This window comes from Ursus americanus, unplaced genomic scaffold (genome assembly GCF_024610735.1).
Source record: "Ursus americanus isolate L20-20 unplaced genomic scaffold, mUrsAme1.1.p SCAF_132, whole genome shotgun sequence".
In the NCBI taxonomy this organism is placed as follows: Eukaryota; Metazoa; Chordata; class Mammalia; order Carnivora; family Ursidae; genus Ursus; species Ursus americanus.
Genome location: NW_028273714.1, coordinates 241,935 through 256,925, shown reverse-complemented (window position 1 = coordinate 256,925; position 14,991 = coordinate 241,935). Strand labels below are relative to the sequence as shown.

Sequence of the window (14,991 nt, the reverse complement as noted above, 5' to 3'; positions counted from 1 at the left end):
ACTAAGGTAAAGAAAACAGTTTATAATGGCTACATACTGTATATTTCAATTACATGACATTCTGAAAAAGCCAAAACCATGGAGACAGTAAAAAGATCAGGCATTTCTGAGCATTAGAAGGATGGGAAGGATAAATAAAAATTACTAAGAAATTATTCTAAAGTTAGCAATTTTTAAAATTTACATTATTTCTATTAAATTAAGAGTAAATTTATAGAGATTTGATTTCCAATTTACTACTCATATTAGTAATTTAAAATACATTAAGGCAGAAATAAACTAAAAATGGTCATTGTCGTTTGTTAAAAATTTATTCCAACTTTTTTATAACCCTCCATTGCTAATATAAATGGACATAAACAAGTCAAAATATACTTACCAAATTTTTTTCAACTACAACATGCATTTCTATATACTGAGAAAACTCTGGAAGTGGCTGAAAAAAAAATCCACAAATTTTACATCAAAATTGAATTATTACTTAAATGTTTTAATATATATCACTACTTCATGAATTCAGTGTTGTAAAATACAATTTTATATATAAAAATAATTAGATAATTTAAGTAAAACTTGCTATCACTGAATCATTTGCAGAAATTTTGCCTTTGTCACTTCTTTTGTGCTTGATCAAATATTTAATTTACTCAAAAAAATTTCCTTTACTTCCATTGTCTATATTCTCATTGATACTGAGCTATTCATATTATTTTTCTCTAAAGAAACTTTTCCATTGACTTCCCATTACAAAATGTGAGTGTTTAATTAGCTTCAAAATTCTATTATACTGTAGTAGGCGATCCTATAGTTTTTTCCTATACCCCTAAAGAGTGAGGTCACATCTCTGTATCTAGAGGAGTGGGATTTCATTTGAAGAATAGAGTTAATTTTTGTATAATTTACCTCAGAAAAATTTTAGTGAATTAATTAAAAAAAAATGTTATCCAACAAAGAATCAAAATGAAAAACTATTTTATACCAGATCATAGATATCTCAAGATGTATACTCTGGGTACCATGTGATCCACTTAGATCATAGTGGTTAATTTAGGCACAAATGTGAAGCCTTAATGGTGTTTGAAATCTGGCTTATCATTTATGTGACTTAGACTGTTTCCCAAAAATGAAGATAAAGTAATAATTGTTATAATTACTATTAAAAAATTTGTTACTTATTTTCATTATTATTTTTTGGTGAAGGAGGAAGGCACTGGAGAAAACATCTAAGAACAGTCTTTGCAAAACCTTAAGACTATACATGTGGAAAACTTAAAATATTTTTAAGCTAAAATAACATACCATCTACATGCACTGGAAAATAATTTGGAAGCAGAAAAGGCTCATCAAATTTCAGAAATTGAGGAAAATTTTATCATGCTTATTTTAGTGTCTGCATTTTTTCTTCTTTACACTGATATTTAATCCCTTGAAAGTTCAAAACCATTCCATGTTAGATAAAATGTTTTCCTTAACATATGAAAGGAGTATTAAAGAGGGAACAACAAATCTGTGGTTTAGTGGAGACGAAAAGAGTAATGATTTTAGTGATTTAAAGGAGAAAGAAAAGTTGAGAAAGGTCAGAAAGACAAATTTAGGGCTCGTGGATTACTCATTTTTCCCCCCTCACTCTAAAATTCTCTTTCTTGGTCCAAGTTTTGGAGATTTGATGGTTTCATTGAAAAAATGCTGATGAAATCCCATTATGGTCTAACTGGTTTCTTATTATTTCCTCCAAAATTAAGCACCAAATGTTGCATAATAGTCTTGCTTATAGGACTCTACCCTTTCATTAAAGTCCCTAAACAAGAAAACGACACTACCTTACTAGAGGATAAAAATAAACATTTAAATTAATTGAGAGAAATAATATTTTAATGGATCGAGGGATTCAAACCTATTTCTTTGTTTTAATGAACATTAAATGTTGCCTAACATTCCCTGAGGTAAACCTTGATTTTTGAGATTCGGATTGGTTAATATTTAGTTAATAACAATTTATTTATTCATTTACTGAACAATAAGCTTCTAGCAGAAAAAAATTCACAGTCCATTATAGCCAAATAAAAGTTTAAGACAAAGATGCATAAAATAATTTCAGGAATTGTGTGTGTTGGAAAAGTGAGCAGATATTTGATTTAAAAAGACCACTAAAGCATTTTATTTAGTAAGAGAAAATAACCATATGCAGAGACAAATTACTTATATATGTGTTATATAAAGATAACTCCGGTTGCAGGGAAGTTTGCTTTAGTGAAGTAAATACTACAGAATTGAATCTAAGCAAGAAGATCATGTAATGCTACCAGAAGGTCCAACTGCAACATAGATAGATTAAAGATTTAAGTTGAAAAAATGTCAAAAGTCATGGGTAGGAATATTCAGGGAGTGAGAAGGGACATGAAGATAATTGATAGGCAACAGATAGATGATGAAAGATGATAGATGATAGATTAGATAGATAGATAGATAGATAGATAGATAGATAGATAGATGATAGATAGATAGATGATAGATACACAGATACATAGATGATAGATATATGTAGATGATAGATGATAAATAGATAGATGATAGATAGCTAGATGATAGATGATAGATGATAGATAGATGATAGATAGATAGATGATAGATAGATGATAGAGAACAGATGATAAAAAGATAAATACACAGATACACATATACATAGATACGTAGATGATAGGTATAGGTAGGTAGATACTATGTATTTGTATATTTTAACTTGGGATAACTCAGGAAAAAATTTAGAAAGAGAGTGGGAGATCTGTAAATCACAGGAGATAAATCCATGGAAAAATATATGACAAACAAATGAAAACCTGAGACATAACATAGGAAATATCAGTATCTAGGATGTGATTGTGTAAGAAAAAGTTAGAAAAAGTGGGATAGAATGAAAAACAGAAGAGTTTTATCTGGAGTAAAATAAGTAAAAAATTCCAGGGAGTTTTTATTTTATTTCACCATTAATATCATACTTAATGAAAATAGACTGAATCGTTCCCTCCTAAGATTTGAAAAAGACAAAGATATCTCTTCTCACCTATCCGACATTGTACCTGAGATGCTAACCAGGGTAATTCAGCAATGAAAAATAAATGAAAGGTATCCTAATTGCAAAAGAAGAGCATCGACTACCTTTATTGAAGATAACATAATCTTAAACATAGAAACCTACAAAAAGTTCAATAAAAAGCTAATAAATAATTTAAACAAGTTTGCAAAATACAAAATCAGTATATATAAACCAATAATTTCCAAACACTAATAGTTAGAAACACAACTTTGAAATAAAAATTAAGTGTGCAATATTTAAATAAAAAGTGTAGAAATAAATTTCACAAAAGATGTTTTGATGACAACTTGAAAACTGAACTACATAAAACATTGCAAAATGAAATTAAAGAAAACCTAAAAGCAAAAGGCTATTCAATGTTCATGGATAGAAAGAGTTAACGTTGTTAAATGGCAATATTTCCCAGAGCAATCTACAAAATCAACATAATCCCATCTGGCTTTTTAAGGGAATTGAAATAAATAAAATTTAAAATTTATTTGGAAATGAATACTACCCAAAGTAGCCAAACAATTTCATAAAAGAACAATCCCTGATTCCAAAAAATACTTCAAAGGTATAGTAGTTAAGAAAAAAAAAAAGGTGTGATTCTGTCATAAGAATAGATATAAGGATCAATGAAACATAATTGCAAGTGTAGAAATAATCCCAAACATTTACAGTCAACTGACCTTTGGGTGAATAAAGCAATGAAAATTCAGTGGAACAAAATATAGTTTTTTCAATAAAAGGGTAGGGAAAACTAGGTTACAAATAAAAAATGATGAATTTAGAACTCCACCTCACTCTATAAAAATTGACATAAATTGGATCATATGTAAGATATTAAACAATAAAAATTTTAGAAGAAATATAGTAATGAATTTTCTAACTCTGGTGTGATGGTTAATTTTATCTGTCAACTTGATTGGGCCACAGTGCCCTAATTTGTATTTAAACATTGTTCTGGATGTTTCTGTGAAAGTGATTTTAGGTTAGATAAACATTTATATTGGGGAATTTTGAGAAAAGCAGATTATCCTTCCAAATGGTTGGACCTCATCCAATCATACATATACATATACATGCATCTTGTTGATTATGTTTCTCTGAAGAAATATCTGCCCTGAAAGAGCCCCTTAACTACTGTATTTGGTGAACTGAGATTGCTGAAAACCAAGCTCAGAATCTCATTTATATGAATGGACAAATTATAACACAAGCTGAACTTCCAATGTTACATGAGCCTACTGTTAAATTGAGGACATTAATTAGGAAGAAATGATATCCTGAAAACTGCAATGAAGACATATGGGAAGACTCTGATGAAGCTCGGGTTCAGTGAGCCCCTAAATTCTGATGAATCTTCTTTGCCAGTAGAAGTAACCTTTCCATCCCTGTATAAGGTTAACCCTGTCTTTCTTGAGGAAAAAGTAATGACCTCTCTCAGGCAGTTGTTTTCAAAGATGTTGGTGATTCTCCCCAGGACTTTAGATATGTATCTTCAATATTTATGTGAATTGCATTTGTGTTAATTATATCAAAATTTTGACATAATAAATATGGAGAAAGAAGTGCATCTGCAGACAGTGAAGATCTAGATTTCAAGAAAACATGCTACTAACAGTGGAAAATGCCAGCTTGGAGTTCTAAAAAATTGAATGACTAATTTTAAGGCTTACAATCGAAGTCATGATGTTTCTGGCACATCTATCTATCTACTATAATGTTATGTAAATAATTTGTACATTAGAAAAATACATCGTTTATATATTTGCTTGGTAATAATCATATATTTTACTCAATCACCTACCTCTATACTTTGTATTTTATAGGGCATTTCTCTTGATTCAATATCCTTCTCAGCATATAAAGAAACACCTTTATTCCTGTGTTTTACTTGATAAATCACATGTTCAAAACCAATTGAAGGTTCCAAGGGCTCAATACCATAACTTACATTTTCAAACTGTAGTAAGCCCCTACAAATTTCAAAACATAAGTAAAAAAATAAGATAATGCATTTTAAAAGTCAATACAATAAATAAGAAAATGACACTGAATGAGTTTATTTTTTAATTGTGTGTAGATTATTTTGAGCGTTAGTCTGAGATGGTAATGTAGGAAAAAGTTACTGAATATCCACAGGCTTACAGAGTGGCACAGAATACTAACATTATTAGTATTCACTTAGCAATTCGTATTTTATAGTCTACAAATATATCAAAAATCTTAATTCAATATTGGGTAGGAGACATTACAAGAATTTGCATTCTATGCTTTTCCACTGAGAGTTTCCCACAATAAGTCATGCCTCACTTTAGAACTCCTGAATATAATTTTAAGAATATAAACATTTCTGGGGTGCCTGAGTGGCTCAACTGGTTAAGCAACCAACTCTTGGTTTTTGGCTCAGCTCATGATCTCAGGGTCATGAGATCAAGTCCTGTGTCAGGCTCCACTCTGAGCATGGAGCCTGCTTAGGATTCTTTCTCCTTCTCCCTCTGCCTCTTCCCACTTATGCTCTCTTTCTCTCTCTCTCTCTCTCAAAAAAAAAAATAATTAAAAAATTTCTAAAACACTATTCTACTTTGTAATCATAAAATGATATAATATAACCTGAGTCCAGTACATGTGCTAACGATCACCATAGAATTTGGATAACCTTCAATATACCCTTGGTAGTGGCAAAAATTCTGAAAAATAAAGATAAAATACATGTATCTCTATTAGAATAATTCATTAAAACAATTCATGTTAAAGGAACTATTTTCAAATATTTAAAACATGTATGTTTATTTGTGTGTATGTATCAAATGCTCATTGTTTCCAAAATAGATTTATAAGATTATTAAATGAACATTTGGCTCAATTCTCCAAAAATGTCCCCGAAGTGTCAAAAAGCATTTTGCACTGATTTTGAAAACTTCAAAATTGCTCCCAAGTACCCTATTTTCAAAGGGTAATCATAAAATGTTAACTCTTGGTATTCAGAGAATTAAAACCTTTAAGTATTAAAAAAGAAAAGAATTATGTACATTTTCATATTTTTTCCTGTTAAAAACTAAACATGACATTTGCAGTCATTCGGATCAAAGTAAAAATCATTAACAACTTTTTTTTTCCTCACACTCTCTTCACTTAATTTTGTAAGATAGAGGTTAAAAAAATGAATCCAGAAGAGAATTTTTCTTCTCAGAAATATTTGAGTGTAATGGCAGAGTAGCTTGCGTTAACTCTCTCACTGATAACAAATATAAACTCTGGAAAAATAATTTTTAAACTATCACTACAAAGGCAGGAAAAGTAAAGCAGGGGGCAGGGAATCCAAACTAGAAGAAGAAAACTGCATTTTCTGGATTTGCATTTGTAATGGTTTTCACCTGAGGGCACTAAGGCAACTTAAAGTAGCTAATGTTCCAACAACAACAACAAAAAACAAAATTACTGAGTGTCTAGAAATTGAGATGCGATAGGAAAGGAGGAGGCACAAAGAGAGGCCTTAAAAATGGGTGCTATTAACTCAGGCGTAGGTTCTGTACTTACATCTATATTGAGACTATATGAAAGAAATCTCAAGTAGTTTAGCAGAAACTAAGACAAGAAAAACTGAAAGAACTAAGGAGAGATTTTGGGCTGTCTCCAAACACAAGAGAGTAGAATTTAGAAACTGGTTCCAGTCAAGTTAATTGTCTGCAATAGTAAGAATAAAAACAGTCACAAGGTCCAATGTATCATTGAATATGGCCAGTATATGATTTTAAAATATTGTGTATATGAATAAAAGAAAAATGTGGCCCATAGTCAAGAGAAAAATCCAAAAGAGAACTGATCCTGAAACAACTCAGGATTTTGGAATTAGTTAAGAAAAAAAAAGGCATTAAAACAGATATTAAAAATGTGATCAATAATATAAAGGAAAATTTGAGCACAGTAGGGAAATTTAGCAGAGAAATAAAGGTTATAAAAAATGTCAACTCTAGGGATGCCCGGGTGGCTAAGTTGGTTTAGTGTCTGCCTTTGGCTCAGGTCATGATCCCAGGGTCCTGGGATTGAGTCCCCTATTGGGTTCCTTGCTCAGCAGGAAGCTGCTTCTCCTTCTTCCTGCTATTCCCCCTGCTTGTGCTCTCTTTGTGTCTCTCTCTCTCACACATAAATAAATTAAATGTTTTTTAAAAATTTAAAAAAAATAAAATGAATATAATGGATAAGTCTTACTGCACATTAGAGAAGGTAATAGAAAGGGTTAAAAAAAAGTACCTAGAGTATGAACCTACAGATATTATCAAATCTGAAAGAAAGCTGAGGAAAAAAAAGAGTCTTTAAAAATTAAATATAGTTGCAGGGTGTCTGGGTGGCTCAGTCAGTTAAGTGTCTGCCTTCAGTTCAGATCATGATCCCAGAGTCCTGGGATCAAGTCCCACATTGGGCTCCCTGTTCAGCAGGGAGTCTGCTTCTCCCTCTCCCTCTGCTGCTCTGTCAAATAAAGAAATAAAACATTTTTTAAAAAAATTAAATACAGTTGCAGCAATCAGTGAGACAGTGTTGTCTAATATATGTTTAATTGGAGTCTCAGAGAAATGGAACTCTCTTCTCTTTGTTTCTTATATGTATACATTTGTATTTATTTGTATATACTAACCTTTTTCTTTTTCCTTCTTCATGTTATTAGTTTTCCTGCAAGTTGTTGGAAGTTAACTTCACAATTTAATCTCTAGTTAACATAGTATTAATTAATGGACACGATGGCTCTTGTGATTGTGTGTCTCCTCAATTGAGGGGAAGGGTGGGAATTTCTTCCCTTGTAAAAAGGGTAGCTGAATCTTGTTAAATAGAAATACAGGGTAATTATGTTGTTTACCAGAGTTCAAATGGGTGCAAATGAAAGCTGACTAGTCAAAGTTGTAGACTTTATCGATTATTGATGTCTTGGCACTCAGCTCCTAATAAATCTTTTACCTGCTTTGTGAAAATAAATCTGGGCCCCTAAATTATTTTTTCCTTTGCCAAGTGGCTCTGAAGTTTTGCCAGTAGAGGGTGTTGAAGAGTGTGAGGCCAGAGCTTTGTTTCCTGGTTCCAGTGTGCTAGTTTGGAAGGCTCCTTTAATTGTCCTGCTCATTGCACCACCAGGATCCCTCAGTGCTTGACGTTTCTCCAGTACACAGATCCTTTAGTGTATCATGGTTACTAGCACCCATCAGCCAGCAGGTTCCTCCCATAATTCTGGTCTCTCTCCTTTTGTAGCAGAGTAGCTTTGTGAGATCCCTCTTCCTGAACAGCTTTCCTGACTACCCTAAACAGATTTCTGAGAAGTTCCAAAGGGAAACTCTATGGCTATACCTATTGGTACAGCACCATTGTGACTTCCTACTATTCAGAGATTCACAGCTGTGCCCCTTCTAACGAGGTTTGCATCTCAATCCTGGGATAATGAGATTGGCTTTTTCATTTCAGTCCTAGGATTGCTGGCTGCTTCTTGTATCCAGTATTCCTATGTTTTTTAGAGTTCTCTTTACTTCTTATTTTTTATTCTAGTCACTGTTACAGCTAATAATTCTTTATATTACACTTTCCCTGTTCAAGTTGCTATATGGTTTCTTTATATTGATTAAACAAACTAAAACAGTATCTAGTCTTATTTTTTTTAATATTTCATTGGCATACCATCAATGAATTACTTTGTATTTTCTTTTTTTTGTGGGCCCATGTAGAGTTTCAGCTGTATGAATCATACTTCATAAGATCAAGATAAAATACCCGGACCTTTCCACCAGCTTTTGTCTACTTCCTTCCAAATGTGGTTTCTATTATTCAGATTGATAACATTTCAAATTCTTTAGAATAATCAATAAGTTATATCAGCATTATAAATAATGGGAAAAGTTGTAAATCAGTAAGTAAAAAATCACTTTTAAGTAAGCATAGGATAAAATTTTCATGGAGGAATCCAAAAGCTCATCATTATTATTATTAATCAATTTCCTTCTTTGGTTTTTCCTGTTCTTATCATTTCCATTTCTTGCACTGTTTTTCTCTATTACATCTTGTTCAATATTCTCCTTGCACTAAAAAGAATGCATATACTGTTGCTACTGTGTGTTATCTCCTATAAATGTTGATTAGATGAAGTGGATTGATAGTTCCACTCAAGGTCCAACAGATTTGCTGAGTTTCTTTCTACTTCATCTATCAATTATTGAGAAAAGAATATTTAAATCTTCAATTATCTTAATAATTTATCTATTTCTCTTTTCATTTCTGTCCATTTCTGCCTCTTACAATTTGAGGTCTGTTTTTATGTGCATACACATTTTGAATTATTATGCTGTCCTGGTGATTTTACCTTTTAATCATGATGAATATTTATTTTTTCTAGAGAGGTTGTAAAGTCCATGACAATAATGAACGGCTTATACTTGTCAGCTCTAGGGACTGGGAACAAATTCTTTCTATGTCTGGAGGGCTGATTTGTTCCTTTGTAGATAAGTCTGTATTTAGATAATATGACTTTAAAGGATCAAAATCTATTGTAGACTTCATTAAAGACAAATTTACCTACTTTTAATCTAATTTAATAACCTTCCTGATTTTTCCTGCACTGGAAGTAGGCTTGCAGCTTTGCAAATGTAAGTTACCTATATGGCACCATATACTGGCAGTTGAAGCCAATGTTAACAACCTACTTCGTTCAGGTTATCAATAAAGCATTCTTTGCTTTGTTTTTTAAATTATACATTTATCTCTCATGGTTACCTCCTCAGCAGTAGGAAGCAAGTTAAGTGTTGGGTATGGCAGAATTACATAAAATTCAGGTATGGGATACTGTAGGCATGTGTATCTTTTTTTGTCTCACTGGTTCTAACTGTGTCTCTCTCTCACTCACACACACACAAACATACACTTATTGATGCCACACACACATATTATATATTTATGTGTGTGTATGACATTGTTTGACAGCATGTAGTATTTATATATTTCTGTAGATGACGCAGATATTTGCCTAATCTATTGAACAAAATTCAAAGCAAATCATCATATCTATTATTTCTTTTGTTAATGGTTTAGTCTAAATAAAAATGCTTTAAAGTACTGATTGATTCACTATACAGAAATCAGGAACACAAACAGAAAAAAAGAATAGGAATTGTTAGGGCAGCAGAAAAGCAAGAAAGAAAAAAAGAAAAACAGCATTTCAGACATGGGTAATCCCTGAAATTCTATGCACACTGCTCTATTATTTTTACAATAAATTATAGACATTATTAAATGACCCTGAAGTGTTCCAAATACATGAAAATTTAATATATTCTTAAATATACATGAAATTACATGTGTATTTATTTGGCCCTTGATCATATGTTAGACAAGTCTTTGGATTCTCCTTTACTTTCTGGATTTACCTTTCCTGATTCAAATCATAGTTTTTTCACTTTTAAGTATTTCATGATCTTTTCAATCCTATTGCTACATGTACTTAAGTACATACGTGTACATCATCGTGAAATAATAGCTTAAAGAAATCACAACCATTTTTGGTTTGTGTAAAAAGGGTAACTTGAGACACAGTGTGTAAGCAGAAAGTTAGGAGTCCCCAGAAAAAGAAAGATGAGACATAGCTTTTGTGACACAAGAGAAGTCATTTTAGGCCCCCAGCTATTTTTTTAAATAATAATTTTTTATTATGTTATGTTGGTCACCATACAGTATATCCTTAGTTTGTTGCTTTTCCCCCCCATGATTCATGATTTGTGTATAACACCCAGTGCACCATGCATTCTGTGATCTATGCCCTACCAGCACTATTTGCCCAAGGACAGCTCTTGTAGAGCTTCCTGAGGTATCAGAATTACAAAGAAATGCAAAACCCCTCAGTAGTTAAGGATGTTAAGGGAACAAAGGGAATGCAAAAACTAAGTCTCTACCAGGCCAGGAAATAGCCTAACCACATCAAAGACAATAAATCTGTAGTAAAACTCCCAGAGCTGTTTCAAAAATAAGCAAAACCCTGCATTCTTTACCCAAGATAAGAGCACAGGACCCCATCTAGTTTGTACTGGCTCTCTGAGCATGCCCATAGCCCCCTCCCCTTGTCCAACACTTACCTCTGTTTCATTATAATGCTAAAATCTCCACCCTATGAGGAGCACAAGCTTCATTAACAAGCATAAAACATGTGTATGGGCATATTTTCCAAGGACACCTGCACAACTTTATGCCCACCTTTACACACCATGACAAAACTCCCCTTTCTGAATATTCACCCTAAACACGAAATAAAAAGAACCTGCTCATTCCTGCTTAGGTTTTGGAGCTATTCCCTGTGACCTTATTTGTCGCAAATAGTCTCCTTTATGTGACAACCACCTAGTACAGTCTCTGTCAGTAACTCATCAAGGAGCTAACTCATGCTAGTTCAGTTATAGCATCATCAAAAGTAAATGGTTAACTTCACTTAAAACAAAACATCACTCCAACCCTTTGTTTTCTAACAGGCCAACCCTAAGCAAGGTGGTCACAGAAACTCACATAATGAAGGTAAAACAGGCAGTAAAAGTCATACCTGAAGCTGTTGTTCAAGAGGTGTCGTACTTCCTGTACCATTATAACCATAAACTCTAAAATTATGAGGTAAAAAAGCTCTGTAAAATAAAAGTAAAAGGTATATAATGGGGAATTTGTTTTCTAAGCTCCTATTTTGAAAAGATGCCTATTTTATTGTATTTCTTATAGACAGGTAGATAGACAGGGTCTATCTTATAGACAGGGTTGGGGAGAAATAGAGTCCTGAATTCATGGACTTTGTTCTGATTTTACTCAAAAATCCTGGTGTCTAGATCTCTTCTCACTCACTTTACAATCACACTGTCCTCTAGGCTGTTTTTTAAAACATAATCCGCAAGGGGCAGCTGGGTGGCTCAGTTGGTTAAACATCTGCCTTCGAACCTTGAGTTGGGCTCCCTGCTCAGCAAGGAGTCTGCTTCTCCCTCTGTCCCTCCCCCTCCTTGTGCTCTGTGCTCTCTGTCTCTCAAATAAATAAATATAAAATCTTAAAAAAAATAAATAGGCAAGTTTTGCCTCCAAGTATTTGTACCTGTTGTTGCCCCTTCCTGGGATGCTCTTCAGCATAGTTCATTGTCTCATCTACTTCAAGTCTTTGCTTACATATCAACTTCTCAGTGAGGCTTATCTTGGAAAGTTTATTTTTAAAATGCAACTTTCTTAATTATCAAAAATAAGATTTTCAAACAATACTTCTAACTCTGCTCTCTATTTTTGTTTAAGCACTTATCACCTTCTAACATTCTTCCTAATGCACTCATTTGTGATATTGATGTAGGAAAAACGTTAGGGTTCAAAGCCAACAGCCAAGAAATAATTCTTGAGATGTCTTTGGTGCAAAAGGATGGTTTTTTTTTTTTTTTTTATTCGACAGAGATAGAGACAGCCAGCGACAGAGAACACAAGCAGGGGGAGTGGGAGAGGAAGAAACAGGCTCATAGCAGAGGAGCCTGATGTGGGGCTCGATCCCATAATGCCAGGATCACGCCCTGAGCCGAAGGCAGACGCTTAACCGCTGTGCCACCCAGGCGCCCCTCAAAAGGATGGTTTTATTAAAGCACGGAGATAGGACCCGTAGGCAGAGAGAACTGCATTGGAGTCATGAGGAGTCATGGATTATATGTTTTCAAGTTGGGAGGGGGTTAGTGATAGGGTCAGTCTCTAAGAAATTGTGGAAGCAAGGTTTCCAGGACCTTGAGGGGCTAGCATTGTTAGGAAAATTTCATTCATGACTGTCTAATAAAACCATCTTCATGAGACTCTTCAGATGTATATCAGTGGGTCATATGCTTGTGGGATGATTGCCAACATGTATCTTTGGGGGTAGAGATAAAGGAAGTTTCCAAAGGAATTTTTATATGTTAAAGTAGACTCACAGGATCCTGGGGGTTGAGCTAAGATTGCCTTTTGCCCTTAGCAAAGTATTAACATCAAGACAGCTCAGTTTCTAGAGCATGTCACTCTGCCTATTTCAAAGACTTGTCAGTGGGCTGTAGGTAACAAGGAAATTTAATTTTTCCTTTGCCTTTCTTTCCCACATTAATATCATTATTAGTCTCATTTGATAACAATATAAACAGAGATTCTGTCCCTTTTGTTTATTAGTGCATCTCAAGCACTTAGAAGAATATTGGTAAAATAGCAAATGGTAAATACAGATTGAACTAATGTGACAAGAATTCGACAGATTAGATGGAGAACTCACATCACAATATATTATTTGTAAATATGGGAAGAATATGCTGACATGGCTCTATAAAGAGAAAGGGTAAATGTAGATATCCCATTTCATTTCTCTAATAAGCATAATATAAAGAGTTGTGATTACCACGGCAGTCTGGATTTGTTGAAGCAAAAGGTCAAAGAGCCAAACATTAATAAGCAGAGCCAGATTTTTTGCATTGTTGTCATACCAAAAAATAATATGACCCACAGTGGGGTGGGGCTCCAGGAAACACAGAGATTCTGAGTTGAAGGTCCTATGAAGAGATTTAGCTGGTCATATGCAGACACCAGTTTTTTGGAAAAGAAAGAAAAATTCAAATGTCTGTGTTTGGGCAAGAAAGCTCCTGGGATGTCTAGAAAGAGGCAGAACCCCTGGTGTCATGTACCCCTAGAGAGAAAGTAATGAATTCTTGAGGTATATAAAATATATAGCTTCTCTCCCTGTAAAGTATTTTGCCAATGTTGGAAATTGTGAGAGTGGCCAAGGAGCTAAACTTAAATTCTCTGAAAACAAGAGCAAATATATATATTTTTAAACTGGTAATACAGAATCAATAAGCTCTATGTGATTTAAGCATGATAAAAGCAAAGAAAAATCACATCTGATTTGTTTAAAAGACTAATGAAAATCAAAATAAAATCTTCAAAGTATTAAGAGGAAAGAGAAAAACAAAAAATGTTACTTTCAAAGACTGACAAAGACTGACAACTACCTTGTCAATAAAAATGAAGAAAGTCAGAAGACAACAGAATGACAATTTTAAAAGGCTAAAGTCATTTTAAAAACATCATCCTAGAATTTATCCCAGCAAAAAAATGTTTAAGAGTAGGGTCAGGTAAAAATTTAACAATGAATACAAACCAGTATAATTAAAAACAAGCAGAATTGCAACAGAAATAGAATTACAGAGAGATATATAAATTAACTGCATATAGAAATGGAAATGCGGGAAGAAATGAAAAGCACCAGAATGAGTAAACTTATGGTTAAATATAAAAGAATATTGACTGTACAAAAAATAACCTCTTTGGGGTTTAAAAGTATGCAGGATTATAATGGCTGAAGAAAAATGATGAAAGCATAAAAGAAGGCAAGTGGAATTTAAAAATTTAATGATTTGACAACATAAGGTAACTGATAAAATAATAATGCATATTAGGTTCAATAACTCAGAGATTAACCTGTTAATCTAGATAAACTACTAAAAAATAGTAAAAGAATGTATAACAAAGAATTTATTTGATGGGAAATGGTACAATATAAAACGACAGATTCATTAAAATGAAGACAATAAAAGAAAAAATAATATAAAATAAAAGGCACAAAAAAATAATACAATGATCTCAAAAATTATATGGAAAATCAAAGGGTCAAGAAAAGCAAGGACATCTTAAAACTGTTGAACAAGGCTGGGCATTAAGAACGATTATAAAGTCACTGTAATTAGTACAGTATGGTATTTGTATAGATAAATAAGGTGCAAGAATAAATATATAAACTAGCAGAAGAGAGAAAAGGGTCCAGAGTCATTCAATTTATGACATTGATTACATTACAGTGCAGTGAAGATAGGTTGTGTTTTCTTCCCAACAGCTTTTGCTAAATCCATAGAATGCTAATATGAAAAAAT

The 14,991-nt window shown here is 32.9% G+C and overlaps 1 protein-coding gene across 2 annotated transcripts in view; it reads right to left on the bottom strand.

Annotated features, from left to right (window-relative positions):
- LOC148106697 (disintegrin and metalloproteinase domain-containing protein 2-like) overlaps positions 1-14,991 on the bottom strand; it is a 123,141-nt gene that overhangs the window by 96,877 nt on the left and 11,273 nt on the right. For both annotated transcript variants that reach the window (XM_087860574.1, XM_087860575.1), the window contains exons 4-7: positions 11,637-11,715; positions 5,693-5,769; positions 4,887-5,055; positions 380-436 (exon numbers count right to left, since the gene is read on the bottom strand). In XM_087860574.1, the coding sequence (XP_087716700.1) occupies positions 380-436; positions 4,887-5,055; positions 5,693-5,769; positions 11,637-11,715 (382 nt within the window). The remainder of the gene's footprint in view (positions 1-379; positions 437-4,886; positions 5,056-5,692; positions 5,770-11,636; positions 11,716-14,991) is intronic.